The 18073-nt window shown below is 37.1% G+C and overlaps 1 protein-coding gene across 3 annotated transcripts in view; it reads left to right on the top strand.

The window, feature by feature from the left end:
• RPAP2 (RNA polymerase II associated protein 2) overlaps positions 1-18073 on the top strand; it is a 59338-nt gene that overhangs the window by 7617 nt on the left and 33648 nt on the right. For all 3 annotated transcript variants that reach the window (XR_015798550.1, XM_025168361.2, XM_007430879.4), the window contains exons 6-11: positions 741-829; positions 4399-4434; positions 8946-9855; positions 10573-10667; positions 11249-11329; positions 17747-17815. Coding sequence is in view for 2 of the 3 variants with exons in the window: in XM_025168361.2 (XP_025024129.1) it covers positions 741-829; positions 4399-4434; positions 8946-9855; positions 10573-10667; positions 11249-11329; positions 17747-17815 (1280 nt within the window). In the remaining variant the exon portion in view is untranslated. The remainder of the gene's footprint in view (positions 1-740; positions 830-4398; positions 4435-8945; positions 9856-10572; positions 10668-11248; positions 11330-17746; positions 17816-18073) is intronic.

Genomic DNA, 18073 nt, shown 5'->3' with positions numbered 1-18073 from the left:
CAGTGGTTAAAAATACATTTAGTACAAAGGAGGTGCTGCTGCAAAAACTACTTCATTTTGCAGCTACTGCCAGCTATCCCTTGTCCAGAAGCAGGGAGTAAACTGTCTACTGGTTTGAACAGCATGCCAGGGCTGCAGCATATCAGGCAAGAACAAACCATAGTAGCAGGCTTTAGTTAAGGCACTCCATATTATTCACAATTTGTCTTGTGGGTAGTTGAGATGCCCACTAAATAAAAAAATATAGCTGCTACTTTGCCTTGTGTTTGGAACATTGACAAATACAGTTTTCCAGAATGCCTGGTAATATCAGCTGCTCCTAGAAAAGCATACCAGGTACTAAAGGGAGAAACCAAACAAAGGACAGACAAAGGATATACAGTAATATGTTGACGTCCGCCTTCTTGCTACAATGGTCACAGCATCCATTGCAGGAGTGAAGGAGAGAAAGACTTAGGAGGCCCTAAATTAACGTGTCTGAGAACTTTGTATACATAAGTGGGTGGGCTGCAACTCTTAGAAGTTACAGCAAAAAATATTTTCCCATATATCCTCTACCTTTATTGGCATTGACAGTCCTGGTTCAAACCACACTTGGGAGAATATCCTTCTCTCCAAAAATGTCTCTCCAATGTGTGCATTGATTCTTCATGCCTACCATTCTATTTAACTTTGCACCTCATCTCTATTTTGTTATATTAAGGAATAACAGTTGTTCTCATTCTTTCTGTGGGGAACAGTGCTTTTGCAGCAACTTTTGCTATAGAGCATCAAAATACTTCGCGGGCCAAATTTCCACAAGTCCAGTGTGGCTTCGAGAAGAAGAAAGGTACTTAGCTAATATTTCTTCCTCTGATTTCTTAGAAATTCAAAAGATCATGCACTATTTGTAAAGATTGTTTTGTCTAATCAAGGTATTGCCTCAATAGATACTTTAGGTTATTTTTTTCTTCCTGGCCAAGGTGGCTACTTCTGCTTTTTAATATTATGAATATTATAAAAATTTGATGTCCTGGACTGCTGGGTTCTGTAACTACTTCTTTAAGAGGCTCCTCTGTCCTCCACTCGTTACCTGTAGTAATGGCACCTGTTTGACCTTGTTATCAGTATAAAAGACACCTGCCCACAACCTCAAACAGTTACACTCCAAACTTCACTATGGCTAAGACCAAAGGGCTGTCGAAGGACACCAGAAACAAAACTAGACCTGCACCAGGCTGGGAAGACTGAATCTGCAATGGGGAAGGAGCTTGGTGTGAAGAAATTGACAGAGGAGCCTCTTAAAGAAGTAGTTACTCTCAGGTCTGTGAGAGTCAGACATCTTGTTTGTTTGTAGGTGACCAAATACTTATTTTCCACCATGATTTGCAAATAAATTCTTTAAAAATCAGACAATGTGATTTTCTGGATATTTTTTCCCATTTTGTCTCTCATAGTTGAGGTATACCTATGATAAAAATTACAGGCCTCTCTCATCTTTTTAAGTGGGAGAACTTGCACAATTGGTGGCTGACTAAATACTTTTTTGCCCCACTGTATACATCTTCAGCTTGCCCTGGATAGGGGAAAATATTACTATTACTACTGCTTTACCATTGGTACATCTAAGGATGACTTGAGTATTTCTTATTCATGGGCTGGAAACAAGATGAAAGCAATGTTATGAAGACATGGCAGAAAAATGATATTGTCGGGATGTTTGTGCTGTGGTTAGGTACAAATGGGAAAGGCCCTTATCTTAGGTATTGGTGATCTATATAACTATAATTTAAAAGGTAAGGGAGAAACTTTCTCCAAGGATGCAGAGAACTGTGGCAAAATTGTGTTTGTACCTTTGGGGCTAACTTGCTATTTGTTACCAGCAGTAATCAGAGAAATGGTAGCATTGTCCTGCTTGATTTGGAAGCCATGTCCTCAAGTCTAGATAAGACCTTTTCACCTGAAAGTCAGGATTATCTTGCCTAATCTTATTGGAGTACTTGTTCTAATTTTAGTGATGATACCAAACAAGAACTCTGATCTTTGAAATGTTCCACATGCAGCATTTATTGTAAATAATAATTTGTAGAATTTTAAAGCAGTTGTAGTGATGTAGGTATTTGTTCCATTTGGAATTTTCTCCCTTCTTGTGATTCCCATCTCTCTTCCTGTCCCCCCCCCCATATCATGGCAGAAAAAACAAAATAACTGAACTCCTTTGGCTGTGGCACTAAGAGCCCCCCATCTGTAAGCAGTTTATAGCAAACAAGATACTGTAATGTAACAAGACATGAAAGGAAACTGTCCAACAATATAAGTACAGTATTACAACTAGGCTAAGAAATTATGACTTGCAACTAACCACATATCCACTGGGTGTCAATGTCTCATAAGGTACATATATCTCTATAATCAAAAAAATAAAAGCCATATGAATTTAATGCAGTATTCAAAATCTTTTACATAGCAAAAACAGCAAAAATAAATATTATAAAATTAAAAATAATTATTTTTTACTAGTTACCTATGCAATTGGAACAATTATTTTTAATTTGAAGTTTCAAATAGAGGAAAAAAAACCCTATTTCAATTAGATTGTGTTACAAAAATATCCCAAGGTAATCATGATATTCAGAAACACATTCATTTCTTAAAAGGTTCACTTCCCTCCTTAACCCACAGAAATATGTTAATATACGTCTAAAGCCTGGAGGGCCTTTGCCCAGATTCATCTGATGTGCCAATTGCATCCTTACTTGGACCAGGATTCCCTTCTCACAGTCACTCATGCGTTAATCACCTCACATTTGGCTATTGCAATGCACTTTACATGGGGTTTCCCTTGAAAATCACTTGGAAGCTGTACCTGATCCAGAATGCAGCTGTGTGGGCCATTATGTGCATACCTTGGTATGCCTATGTGATTCCTCTATTGTACTGCACAAGTTGTATTTGTTACTGGTGAGTTTCTGGGTGCAATTCAGGGTGCTGGTTGTGACCTATAAAGCTGTTCATGTCATAGGGTCTGATTACCTGGGAGTTCATCTTTCCCCAGTTATTTCTGCCTGCCCTGTACGATCAGGCAGAGTAAATATGGTCCAGATCCCATCTTTGAAATACAGGTAGTACTTGCTTAATGACCAGAATTGGGACCAGCAACTCTGTTGCTAAGCAATGTGATTGTTAAGCGAGACAATACGTGTCCACAACTCTCAGTTTCACTGCCAGCTTCTCCATTGGCTCTGCTTGTAAAGCCAGTTGTCATGCTCTCAAATGGTGGTCACATGACTGCAGGACACTGACAGTTGTAAACACCTGCCACTTGCAAAATGCCTGAATTTCAATCATGTGACAGCAGGGATGCTGCGACAGACTAAAGTGCAAGGACCGGTCATAAGGTTACATTTTAGTGCCGTCGTAATTTTGAACGATTATTAAACAGGGCAGTTGTTAAGCAAGGGCAGTTGTAGTGTCATCTAATGGATCTCAGGTAGTATGCCTTCTCTGTCATGGCGCCTGCCTTCTGAAATGATACTTCCTCAGAGGTTCATGTTGTCCCTGATCCTGTATCCTTTCCCCAGGTCTCCTCTTTTCCCAGATCCAGGAGTGGTTTTCTTTGGCTCTCTTGTTTTGGTCTTATTAGCTTTATCAGGTCATGCCATTTTATAGGTTAATTTTATTATAAGTATCCAGAATTGATTGGGTGGAGCAACTCTATAAATTTGATGAAATAAATAAAAATAAAATAACCCAAAGAGATGATGAACTGCCTTTAATTGGTTCTGATCAGGTGAAGCCTAGTTATCTGTTGGAGACAGTTTAATTGGGTTCCTACACTGAGTGGATGGTTGGCTCCTTCCAAGTCTATGATTCTCTGGGGTTCAGAGAATCAGCTTTAGCAGAAGAGTGGCTGGGAACAGACAACAGACCTGAGATGAGAGAAGATATAAATAATTTTGGAACATTAGAGGCATTAGTAGTTTCCAGAGAAAACTAGTCTTTTTTTAAGACCATGATTAGGTCAAGATGCAGGCTGCAATCCTAAGCATGCATACTGGGGAATAAATCCCTTGAATATAATGCAACTTACTGCTGTATAAATTAGATTGCATTTACAGTTTGCATCATTTTATTAACCTGAATGTTATATATGGGTGTTAATTTTAATTAGCAGTTCCCCTCATTTTCAGGTTCATTACATCTAAGTAAATGCTTAATATTGTTTCAACCTTAAAAATGATTGCAGAACCAAATGAATAAATAATCATATTTAAACAATTGATCCATAAATCATAATGCAGTTGATTAATGTTGTTTATTAGATTGTTGCAGAACCAAATTCATGCATAATTTAAATCAGTTCATGAATTATCACAATCAGAGTTGTTAAAGAATATATTTTTCTTTCTTTCTTTCAAGACCACCAACTATTGAGCTGCTAAAGAAAGGGGCAAGGTACAGTAGAATTCTTAATTTCATTTTCATAGCTGCAATACAGTTGAATGAAGTCTCTGATTTCCTACTCTCTGCTTCTTTGCCAAATAACTGCCATTATTGTCGAACGTACAAAGCCTTGCTGCTTGCCTTGATTATTTGGGTATTTTTCTTCCAATCTGAAAAGCCTGTTTGATCTGTATGATTTTCAGCTGGCCATAGCCCTGTGGCGTAATTGAACCTGTTGAAACATGACACAAATACAGTGTTTACTCTTGGGTCCGCCGCAGCAGCTTGTATATTGCTTTCTTTGTAAAAGAAATGGGACCAATTATATGTGCTGAAAGCTTGTTTACATCTTTAGATAATACATTAAATAAATAGGTCTATTGGTGCTGTATTTTTTTTTAAGCAAGCTTTGGCTGTATCTGCAATCTGTGTGCTTTAATACGTGCTTCTAGCTACGTTTGCTAGAAGTCTTTCTTGTGTGCATTTAAAGCACAAAGCCAATTCACAGTGCATACTGTGTACTTGTAATGTGGAGGTGGGAGATCTGTGGTATGGCTTTTTGATGTGCTATAAAGTAAATAACAGGGATTCTGAATCTATAAAGGAGGATCAAAATCAGTGTATTGAAATTGTAGTTTCCAAGCTTCTGATCTTGCTCTTCACTGCTGCATTTTGTATTTTACTTTGAAGAAGTGCCTACATTCCCATAAGTATGAAGCACTATTCCATGTGTCTCTGCTTCACAATCAGGAATATGGCAACCAGGGAAGGAGAGGGAATCTTTTCAATAATGGTATCTAGCTTATGGAACTCTCTTCTGGCAAAAAAGAATGGGTAACTGGCACCTACTTTACTATTTCTTTGATGCCATGTAAATAACCTTTCTGTTTTTTCAGTAAAATTATCATAGCTTGATAATTGCCAGATTCTGGCCCCCTCCATTTGTTTTCTGATTTTAAAATTTTGTTTCTCAAATGAAGTTTAAGCCATCCTACCTACTCCATTCCATTTCATCCCTTCCTGATTTTCAGCATTTTGTGATCATTGAGTGTTCTGACCATACTGAGAACCTCAAGAAAGTCAGCACAGGATAAATTTGGACAAGGCTGGTCTGGGCTCTAGCAGAGCAGAGCGCTATCAAGACCTTGGACAGTTCAGTTATAGGCTCGGATATTTCTTGATATAAAAACTCTTATTACATGCCTGTGTAAACTCAGGCCTTAAAAAGGATGAAGAGCCAGGTGATTCCTAAGGTTCATCTCCATTGCTGAAGAGTCTGGTCTTCAAGACACCCTGACTCTTTCTGAAGTCTGTGACTCCTACATCATTGGAACTGCAGAGCTATGGCACAGCCTGAATCTGAGCTTTCATTTGATGGGAGTGTTATATCCTTCGTCTGGAAAGGCATAAAAAGAAGTGCTGAGAGCTTCCCTTAAGTTAGGATAAAGTGGTGTTCATCAGCTGTGGTCTTGTCAGAGCACTCCTAGTCTCTTGACCCTTGAGACATAACAGTGAGCATGCTTGGACCTTATTAGGAGGGGTTTTCCTCCTACTTAGGTTTTCACATAACACATATTTTTGTATTTCTCCAAACCTTGGTTTTCTCCAAATCTATTGATATTTCCTGGTGTGTGGATGGTATCCTTTTGTTAGGATAAGCCATAGCAGTCACAGCCTGAATGTGAGAATCAGAGTGAAGGTTATTTGTTTTTGTATTGTAGAATCCACTGTGGTAATACTTATACTGACAGGTAGCTTAGACACTATACAGTATAAACAATACATAAAATATAAGTTAGCCAGCTCTAGAAAAGCCCACTTTGTGCTTATTATTCTGTCCTGTTTATTGTCTTGTCTTTCCGGTGACTGGGGAAAAAGTGATTAGACAGAGTTTCTTTGAAATGTGAACATGGGTAGTTCCTTTGAATTTCTGTACAGGGATGAATGGACTCATTCAGATGCTAAGTAGAATGATTTGTTCTCAGAAGAGGCAGGTTGGATAGAGACAACTGGCAGTCTAGGGATAGATTCTTTAGATTTTTAGAGACTTTCAGTTATAAAATCAACTGATATCAGTCACCCTGTCAGATTTACCAGGTAGATCAGACAGGAAACACAACCAGATAAACTAATTCTACTTTATTGTAAAGCTACATTAACAGAATCTTGCAAGTCTGAAAGTATAATTCTCCTGCTGTCACCTTTTTTTTTTTAATCCGCACTCAGTCGTTACTGACTCTATGGTGACTGCTTGGACAAGTCCTTTCATTTTTCAAGGCAAGGTGTTTTTTTTTCGGAAGTGGTTTGCCAGTGTCTCCTTCCTAGAGCAGAGCCCAGCTGGCAAGCGCAGGAGGCGAGGTTTCCGTTGCTTCGCACCTTTTTTGGGCGTGCACGGGTTCCGTGCTACCGGCAACTGCTCCCGACTCCTTTTGCAAGGCGCCGCCAGCATTTTTCCTCCCACCGGAGTGAGAGTACCCATTTATCTACTCACGTAAGTTTTTGATCTGTTGGGTTGACAGGAGCTGGGGAGGAAACAGGAGCTCACTCTGCTGCGTGAAAGCTGGGCTCGAACCGCTGAAGTGTCGACCATTTCTGGCCGGCAACTTTCAGTGTCATTAAGCCGCTGCGCCACCACGTCCCTAGTGCTGTCACCTTTACAGCCTGAGAACTTAGAGAGGGTCCCTTCTGAGCCTCTTGCTCCACCCACTGTGCAGCTGTGGGCTTTGCTGTCTCTTATCTGACCATTCCCTAGGCAGCATCTCTTCACCCCATCTCCCATGGTCTTTCCCACATACCATTACACACTCAGGTAAAATATTGCTGCTGCGGTTGCTGCTGCTCCTGCTGCTGCTATTATTATTCTCCAAACAGAGCAAAGTATTTTTAACCATGATTGGTTAATGAATCTTTGATTTTGCTTCCCCCAAATAAAGGCTTGCATGATCTCTTGTTTAAATCTAAGTTCTGGAGGATTGATTGGTTGAGTCTTGTACTGTATACTGTGAATACCAAGTCATAAAGGAGCTCCTTTGTATGCCTGTGCAAAATGCTTTAATTCAAAATATTTTGATCCTGAAACAGCCAGTTTTTAAATCAAAGCAGGTTGTTCCAAGTTTACTGGAAGCATTCTAATGCTATGTTGACAGCTCCAGCTTGAAGCAGCTAGGTTTCAAGGCCAGAACAGTATTGAAACACTGCTAGTAAGTCTGAAAAGAGCATTTCAAGCTTGAGACATTTTGAATTTAAAACATTTTGTAATCATTTTTCTTTTTCTCAAGAATGGTTGAAAGAAAGTCCTAAACGAAACATATTTTGCAATAATCCTTCTACCTAAGAACATTTAATGAATTTCTGCAAAGGTCTGCACAGTTTAAAAATTAAACTTACGGCCTTGCAGATTTAATTTCCAGAGTTCCTATAATCCTCAGCAATTTGGCAGTATTCCTTCCCTCACAATCCTATTTTATTTAATAAAATTTTAGTATTTACATCTCTGCAGTTTTTATCAATGATGGCATCATTAATGTGTGTGAGGCATCTGCTGGGAACTATCTATGTACTGTAAAACACAAGATATACTACAAAAGGAAAATAAAATACTAAAGGAAGAATGAATGGAAAGGAAAATAATGCTTTAGAATTTAGGGACAGAGCCAGATTTGTGTCTCTTTTCTTATTCTATTCTAAACTATGGGGTACAGTTTTACCAGGTAGCTCCTGGTTACCTGAGTTGGGGCACAGGTAAGAAAATGCCTCTTTTTTTCCTTTGCAGTTTGTATCTTTAGTTTGTATTTTTTAATTTTTTAAAGTTTCTGTTTTTTGTAAGATTAATTATTGTTTTGTTAGAAAAAATAAAGATATTAATTTTTTTAAATGCCTCTGTTTGGCTTTGCAGTCCCAGTTTTTCAATTAATTTAAATTAAAATAGCCAAACTACTTAAAGCCCAAATCAGCTCCAACCATCTGCTTTAACATCACAGAGAAGGAAGGAAGGAAGGAAGGAAGGAAGGAAGGAAGGAAGGAAGGAAGGAAGGAAGGAAGGAAGGAAGGAAGGAAGGAAGGAAGGAAGGAAGGAAGGAAGGAAGGAAGGAAGGGAGGGCGGGCTAAAGTAAAACTGGGGAAATTGGCTAAATGGCAGATTTTTAAAAGAATAATCTCACTGCTTTATAAACAAGAAGAGAATGGTCTATCTTCAATACACATTTGCTCCTTCTTTTCCTTCTTGCTGTTTGATTGTAATCTGTTCTACCGCATGGTCTCTGCTTCCTCTCCTCTAGCCTGCCTAAACACAGGGATGTAAATTATGATTATGACAGGAAACCCAAGGAAGGGCAGGTCTGATGATGGCATATCTATCCTCCACATGTACTTCCAGGTTCTTTAGACAGAAGAAAGCAGTTCTTCATCTAGTGCATAATTAATTTGTGGAGTTTAGTCAAGGAGGAAGTTTTTTAAAACAGACATTTTATCAACTCATTTAATATCTCTGTGTTTCTTATTGTCATTTTTATTTCTATTAATAGTGGCTACTCTGGGAAGGAAATAAAATTAGTCAGTGAAAGAATAAAAGCCTTAGACATTGAAAACCCCATTCCAGCAGCAAGCCATAGTGACTCTGGCTCAGGCAGTGAGAGCAACAGTGATGCTGAACAAGAGTTTGTTTCTTCTGTACTGCAAGAGAATCTTCCAAATACAGAGAAGTTGGCTGGGAAACCCTTCAAGAGCATCCTCAAAAAAAGTGCCACCAAGAGAGCTGAACCTAAGCTATTCACTACAGAGGATACAGTTGATGAGACTTCAGCCCAAGTAAATAGAGACAAATTAGATGTTCTACAAGAGGAACATGTTTTTCCTGATAATATCCAGGTGGAAAGACCTTGCCATTCTCAGAATGCTCTTGAAAATGTACAGGTCTCTGAAGACTTTGGAAATAACTCTGGCTGCTCCCAAGTAGTGTTCCTGGGGGTGAGTCAAAAAGGGGCAGACCAGTTTAAAAGATTACTTGCTAAATCAAAACAGTCTATCAGAAGTCCAGCAGACTCCATTGCTGCCAAAGATAGCTTACTAGAGAGCCTCTGGCAGACATTTACTGAATGGAGAAGTGAAGAGACACTAAAGCTTCTCCATGGCTCTGATAGCACCACCAGTCACATACTGCGGCACACTTTGCCAAATGACTCTGAGAAGGAAGAGCTTGATGAAGATGATTTGGAAAGTGCTAATGATAGTGAAACTGTACCCCAGAGACACACTTTGCCTTGCCAGGGCTCTAGGATGGCAGTCAAACCTTTACCTAGCTATGAAAAATTGAAAAAAGAAACATTGCAGTTGGAGTTAAAGGTGGAGGAATTTTACCAAGGAAAGTTCACTGTTATTGAAGAGAAGGATTTGGCAATGCAATCAGGAAGGGAACAACAGTCTGGGGAATCTCAGGTAAGTATCCTGAAAATAAAGGAAGTGGTTACAATTTCAGCCTTCAGGTATGGGGCCAAGTTGATTGAGTTCCTCCCTGAAGGAGTATAATAGGAATCTGGGCTCTGGTTGCCTATTGTTGTTGTTTTCAACTGTATTGTTTTTTGTTGTTTTACTGATTGTATGCCACCCAGAGTCACAATTGTCTGAGTTGGGCAGCCATATAAATTCCTTAAATATCTTGTTTTTAAAATAGCTTATGTAATACTTGGAAACTGTGACATGGGGAATTTACCTGGGGACCCCCTTGGATATTGAATGCAAAAACCTTACAGAGAATAGGTCCACACAGCACAATCCAAAGGTTCTTGATGATTCTCTGATCTCTTTCACTATTAAATCAGAAGCCTAGATTTTTCTAAAAAGTGGCTGCTTCTTGCTGACTTTTCAGAAATACATGCCAAGTCGAGCTTGAAGTGGCAATGCAGATTTTTTTCAAGAATAGCAGCAAGTCCATTCTTGAAGGATCTCATATAAAAGTTTTATTGTTTTTCATTGTTCAGATAAACTATTTTATCTCACAATTATTCAATGTCTTCTATATTTGCTTTGGTCTATAAATTACCAGTGTTGTTCTTAGTACATTTGGCCAACATAGATATCATTTTAACCTATTTGTTATAACCTTACAATGCAATATTGTCTGTTCCATATTTGTGCTATTTTTACATTATCTAGGACAATGAACAGTGGGCTCCCACTTTGCCACTTGTAGATTCTAAAGCTCAGCAGCAGATACGGACACGGATTGTGCTTGAGAAGCTGCAAAAAGCGTAAGTATCTTTTTGCATCAGCTGTTGATGGACTTCCAGATAAATTGAATATGCAGAAACAGTTAAATTGGAAGGGATCATATTCTTCAGAGCCATTAATTGTATGTATGAATCCTTCTTAAAGAAAATATTTTTTAAAGAAAATCATAAATTGAAAACATGGTTTGTTCAACAAATCCTGGCTTAATGCCATGTGCAACAATGAACATGTGTTGATATTTGGCTAATCAAGCTGCTAGTTTCTTCAGGTAAGATTTGAATCCTGGATTGATTTAGTTCTTCTGGATACTCACAAAAGAAAATAAATGAGGAATTTTGAGCATATGCAAAATAGAACTGTTCCTTGTTTGTTCAGCAAAAGAATCCCTGTTTAATTATATATGTTAATGGCTTTGTGACAGTTTGAGAGGTGGGAGAGGCAAAATTTTGAGGTTTAACTGACATCCAGTGAAGTGTAAAAGAAATATTATTAATGACTGATAGAGGAAACTCTTTGTTTGGAATTTAAGTGAAGAAGTGCATATCCTAATATTTAAATTAACTAAGTCTGCTTTCTTTTTCTCTCTCCGTTTCTGTTTTAGTTTGCCTGCTGTTTTGGACCCTCTTAAGATTCCTCTTGGTGAAGTTTATAGTGAACTGAGAAACCTTGTAAAAACATTTAGGTAAATAATAAAAGTATATAAAAGAATCTCAAGGTTTGACTTGTTAAGTAATGACAGTGAGTAGTGCTTGCTAAAGAGTGACATACTATGAGAATGTGGCTGAAAAATTAGAATCCTGCAGTTCAAAGTATAGACCATGTTGTCTGACCAATTTTCTTAAGGCAACATGACTTGAAATTGAACATAGTATTCATAAACTTGTTTATTTTATCTGGTATGTAGAAGATTTAAAATCTGCATTTTCAGTGATGTGCAGTACAGATACTGGCTTTATAAAGCAAAATTTAGTATCTTCAGAATTGTCTCACATTTCATTCTGCATTTTTAAATGTTAATTCTACTTTTTATATAGTTCTGGGTTCCACAGAATATAACAAAGCTAGAGAAAGTGCAGACAAGGTTTTGAATAGCCTCCCTTTAAGAAAAAGCTAGAAGAGTTGGGACTGTTAGGCTTGGAAATAGGTGACTGAGGGCTAACAGTTCTCCTTTCTTGTTTTTTGTCCTTTGGCTCTTCCAACTTTTAAACTCTTCTTTCACCGGTGACCTGTTGTCTGCTACTGTATATTTCTTTTGCCTCTGTTGGGAAAGACTGGGCTGTTAATCTTTATGAAGTGATTAAATTCAAAACTGTAGCAAGTATTTGTTTGAAGAAAATGAAAAAATGAAACATCTATTAAACAGGAAAGCAAAATAGGAAAGTAAAATTTGAAAGAACTAGGCCTGGAAAACTTTTCAGATTAAATTCAAGAAAAGTCCTGTTAGAAGAGATGAAACACATGGTCATTTCTGGAGGAATGGAGAGGCTGGGATGGAGGGTCAAGGGGGTGTTTCAGCTTTAAAACATAAAGTGTTAAAAAAACATGTGGTAAACTCAGCACCAGCAATTTTCAGCTCCATCAGTTTTTAAAGGAGCACAACATTTCATCTTCTGCTCTGCACCATTTCATTCAGTCACTACTGCTGGGAAAAACACTAAGGGCTTCTCTGGGGATGTTTTAGGATAGTTATAGTTCTTAAGCAAAGTCCCTCAGCTCCTGTATGCTTTTGTTACACAAACCGAGATGTCAAATAATCTCCAGAGTTGTCTTGAGTATTCTGCTAGAAGAATGATGTGGAAGGGGGGAAAAAACACATTGAAATCCAGGCTGAATAAAGAAGTTGGCAAATGTGATTTTGGTTGTTGCTGTTTGTAGACTTCAGGCTTGACAATAACAGAGTGTAGGATTATGTTAGTCAAGAGTAAGGACAGCAGTATAACTTTAGATCTTCCTACTTGGTAACTGGTTTTGCTTGCAAACTACTTGGAATGAGATAGAAATCCTACTATTTTAATTTAAACTTTTGGAATTACTGATCATCTCCACATCTGCTTCTAACTTTTCTTTCTTCAAAAAATATTTTTAACATAATGACAATATGTTTTGTCTGTTGAAGAAGAGAATTTGTTTAAAAACATCAGTCCAAAGTATCTATCAGCCAATTATATTGTAAAATACATATACACATAAAATACAAATTACACATTTAGAAGGCTTCTCTTAATACTGCAGTCTAGGCTTTCCAGTCTGAACCATTTATTAGTGTCACATATTTATATACTTATAATTGCATTTGAAGGGATAGCCTTTTTAAATAAAACTTAAACCTATGTTTTTCAGTGTAAGAATTTAATCTGCCTGAAATTTTAACTGGGAGGTGGGGCAATTGCTTTGCCTCAGTAAATCATAGATTAGCATTATGTGTGCACTGAGACAGAACTGTCAATATTTAAATCATAGAAGTAATTTATTAACATTCTTCTTTTAGTTGTTGACTGCCTATTTGATTGAATTAGCACAAGGGTGTGTTTGTGTGCCCATCCTGCCTTCTCCAATGTGGCATCCTTGGCATTCTTCAAACGTATTGGACTACAGTTCCCAGAATTCCAACCAGTTGGCCAGGGGTCATCTTGAGTGAGAATTTTGAGGATAGTACTGTAGTTCAACATAGCTGCAGAACACTTCATTGGAGAAGGCTGATCCAAATCTTCCCCCTTTTCTAGTAACTAGATTTGAACAAAGTTATGTTTCATTTATGTAAAGTATTTATGTTCTGCTTTTCTCCCTGATGATAGGCCACCAACTGACTGTTGGCAAGTAAGACTAAATACATAATAAGGTTCTTTGAAAGGCAGTGTAGTTTTATGAGGCCTGAAGTTGATGATGAAAAAGTTTACTCCATAGATCGTAGATTAATATTCTTCAATCTAGTGTCCTGTAGTGTTAGCCTACAACTCCCATTATCTCCAATCTGTACAGCTGGTGACAGTTCTGCCTCTGGGTGATAGGAGTCCAGTATCTCTAAGGCATCAAGTTTGGGCAGGCTGCTTTAGATACTGCTGCTGTTGCAACTGCTGCTCTTTGAAGCTGTCATGTTAACAACAGGGAAGGAAGAGCCAAAGTGTACTGCTTAGCACCCAGTGCCAGTTAGCCCCTGATGTGTTTGTCCTTGGAAGGATAGGGCACTTCCTCTCTGGCAATAAAGATTTGGTAGGGATGGGAGGAAGACAATTATGGAAATGGTTCACTTTATAGACCATACGTGCCTTAATGCAAAAGGAGCAAGATGTACCAAGAGAAATGCTCTCATTCTGTATTGCACATGGACTTTCTATATGCAAACACCATTTTTTTAAAAAATATATAAAAATAAATATGTTTAGATGGGATATCTCTAGACCCAATTTATCTTACTACTTGATACAGTCAGTCAGAATATGCAAAATAAAAGGGAGCTCCATCACCTCAAACACTTTTTGTTGGTTTGTTTCCATTTTTGGTAGTTTGGAAACCTTCAAGAACATTCCACATGCAATCATATTTTGTGTCTTTTGTTTTTATATTTGAAAAACATCTGCTTTTTGCCTGACATAACAAACATGTATTCATAAAATTAACTTTAGAGGATTTGTTTTTCTTTTTTCATACCGTGGACTTGTATTGTTCTAAGAGAGGGTTATCTGCAGAGAAGATGTAGAAGTAGTGAACCTGTTCTTTTTTTTTTTTTAATAGTATTTTATTGAGATTTTAAGATTACAAAGTTAAAAGTTAGAAATGAAAAAGAAAATTGAAAATACAAATTATAAGGAAAAGGAAAAGAAAAAGTGAGATAAAGTAAAGAAAAAAGAAAAAGACATGAAAAATAGGTAGCTTCTAATCTATCTCTGGTCTTAAGAATAATAAGAGTGTCATAAGTGCTAGTTTTTAATGCATTAAGTAGGAATAATTCTTTGTCAAAACATATCCCATTACATTTATAATCTAATCTTCAAATCCCCATGTAAGTTTCGCCCCGCCTGCATTTTGCAAATAGTCCATCAATGGTCTCCATTCTTTAAGGTAATAATTATTTGAATTTTCTTTTAGTAAACAAGTCAGTTTATCATTTTCTGCCATTTCCATCAGTTTTAACAACCATTCTTGTATTGTTGGTAGTGTCTGGGTTTTCCAAAATTGTGCATAAAGAAGTCTTGCTGCGGTAATCATGTATTGAGTAATTCTAATAAGATGCTTTCCTGTTTGAAAGTCCATTATCCCCAGCAGGAATAATTCTGGTTTAAATGGAATCTGTATTTGTAGTATGCACTGCATCAAGGTTTGTATTTGAGTCCAAAATTTCTTTGCAATTTTACATGTCCACCACATATGGTAGAACGACCCTTCTTGTTGGTTACATTTCCAACAAACATTGGAAATTGTGCCATACATCTTTGATAATCTTTGGGGTGTCATGTACCATCGATACAACATTTTATAAAAATTTTCTTTCAAATTATAACAAAGTAAATTTTAATCCTTTAGACCACATATTTTCCCATTGCTGCATCTGTATATTATGTCCAATATTTTTTGCCCATTTAATCATGCATTCTTTAACTTGTTCTTCAACCATTTCTTCTCTCAACAATAATTTATACATTTTTGCTATTAAGTGTTCATCTGTTTCACATAGTTGAATTTCAAATTCCGATTTATTCTGTTCAAATCCAAATTCTTTTTTATCAATTTTGAATTTTTCTTTATATTGCATATAAGAAAACCATTGAAAAGTATGTCCTTCTAAAACCAATTGCTCTTTTGATTTGATTTTATATTCTCCTTGTTCTTTTTCTAATAAGTCTTTGTATCTCATCCATTTATTTTTATCTCTTGTTTCAGTTCTATAAAAAGCTTCTTGTATAAAAGTCCACATCGGCATCTTAGGGCATAAAAGTGGTCTGCATTTAGTCCAAACTTTTAATAAAGATCTTCTAATATAGTGGTTTTTAAAGTCCACATTAACTTTATCATACCACAAATATCCGTGCCATCCAAATCTCAAATTATAACCTTCCAAATTTAATAATTTTTCATTTCTGAAGTAGTGAACCTGTTCTGTATACCATGTACTCTTGACCATGTACTGAATGCTTTTTTCTCTTCTGAGGCCTCAGCTTCAACACAGCTTCTTTTTTAAGGTGATTACCCCCTTTCTGTTGCTGATTATCTAAGGCTTCGTGCCTGTAGGTTACTTGCTTCAATCAGCCAGGGCTTCTTTAGGATGACTGGGCAAATTTTATCTGGGACAGGAATTGTTGCCAAAAGCTTTTGACAGGGGAGTCCTAACTGGTTCTCCAGCCTAGTGATAGTTTACCTCACTACCTGCTGCTGTATTCAGTTCCCCTGAGCAGATTATGGGTGTCTCCTGGCTTCCTCTGCTGTAAGTACCATATTGATGGCAACAACTAGTGTTGAGACCTTGCCAATCAATACATTAATAAGAGTTAATTGATGCAAACGACTGCATCTTGGAGTTGGAACACAACAACAATTCCTTCTTGAACTATGATCAGTAATGGGTCCCTTGCAAGGCATTGAAACAAAGGTGCTTTCCTCTCCTGTCTGACAGACTTCTCCCCAGTGATTTGAGGCCTGTCTCTTCCATTGCATCTCATCAGGGCAGCTTAACTGGAAAGTTACATATGAATTGCTTGTCAGGATGATTCTGTCAGCCATCTCTTCTTAAGTGTTTACCCCTGTCATCGGTGCTTAATCTAGACCTTCGTCCTTTGTTTTTGTCTCTAACTCACAAACTCAGGAGAGCAGTTTAGCAAGTACCAACTGTGTTTGCTGCACATAGAGTAGGTCTCTATGTCTCTTAAAGATTCATGCAAATCCTGCTTAGTCTAGGGCCATTTACTTCCTGAGAACTGCAGACAGGATACTTTATTTCATCACTTAGTCAGGTACAGAATAGCAAGAATATCCTGAGGATTCTGGGTGGTAACCCAGAGCAGATTTGGGGAAATGTGCACAGATGTGAAGTGTGGGGATTAAATCTCAGTTCTACTGTCGGGATGGCATCATTTAGCAGAAGGTTATCATTGATTACAGTCCTACTAATTTTATTGTGTTTGCAACCTGGTAAAAGAAGCATGGCATTTCAGGTTGCTGTTATAGATGTATGTATGACTGTCAGTAAGATCCATTAGTCCAGCCCTTAAAAAGCTAGGGCTGGGTTCATGTATTGTGCTATGCTGCTTTTTAAAAATCAAGTTTCCTGAATGCCTTAAAAGGGAAGAAAAGGTACAAAAGTAACCAATTGTGCTAAGCCTATACTTCTAAACAAAGTATATTGGGGCTTAATGCAATGTACAAAATATTACTTTGGGGCATTGAATTTCTTGTGAGCCATAGGACTTGACCTCCCTTTCGACAAAAGGCTTGTTTGAATAAGAAATCAGAAGAATTGTGTAATTATCTTTAGAAAGTGTGAAAGTCATCCATCATGGATATTATATGCAGAAATTTTGTATTGAATATGCTTCCAGTGATGAAATAGTTTCCAGTTCAATGTACATTCTATGCTTTTTTTAATGGAGTTCCTTGGTATGCATATTATTCCAGGTTATTCAGTTATGCCTATTACCTGGTATTTAAACTCTATTAGAACTTTTTTTTAAGAAAGGGGTCTTTAATCTTCTAACTTAGAATATTATATCACTCAAAATAGTGACTAAATTACTAATACATGCTCATTTACATAAATCCCTAGTATTGTTAACAAGTTGATATTAATCCATAATTCATTTTGAAAAGAGTTTCTGTCACTCTGCCTTTTGAGCTTTCTTCTGATAATGGAGAGTGGAAGAGAGTTCTATTTATTATCTGTAGCAGCTTAAATTAGCTTTATCCTGTCTATAATCCCCCGTTTAAAGTAACTACATATAAAATCTTAGATATTGGTACATGCAAGTCACAGTACACCAGGATATCAGACGTAAAGAGACAGAAGTTTTATTGTTGCATTCCAGGTTTTACTATTTGATAGCTATTGAACCATTCTGCTCTAACAGTTTCAGAAATGCAGTAATTGCTAATGCTGTCTTTTTTTCCCTAGGTTGACAAATACAAATATAACTCACAGAGCTCCAGTATGGACCTTAATTGCCATTGTGCTATTGTCTGTGTAAGTATTCAGTTGGAATCCATTGAAATACAATATAACCCTACAGTAGTCTCTCTCTTACATGAATTAGCATATTCTTCCTTTATTTCTTAATTTATCTAATGTTGCTGGATTTCTTTTGTCAGTAGTTGAAGAAATATTTAGGAAAAAATGTTGGAAACTGAACTGAACAAGTGGCAAAGCCATATATAATGAATGTATAAAATAAAAGATGGTGACTAGCATTTGGAATATACCATCTTTCCTGTGAAACCTGAC

Source organism: Python bivittatus, unplaced genomic scaffold, assembly GCF_059951505.1.
Source record: "Python bivittatus isolate LINGU-HERP-01145 unplaced genomic scaffold, Pbiv_v1 ctg000700_np1212, whole genome shotgun sequence".
Taxonomy (NCBI): Eukaryota; Metazoa; Chordata; class Lepidosauria; order Squamata; family Pythonidae; genus Python; species Python bivittatus.
This window is presented reverse-complemented; position numbering and strand designations above follow the sequence as displayed.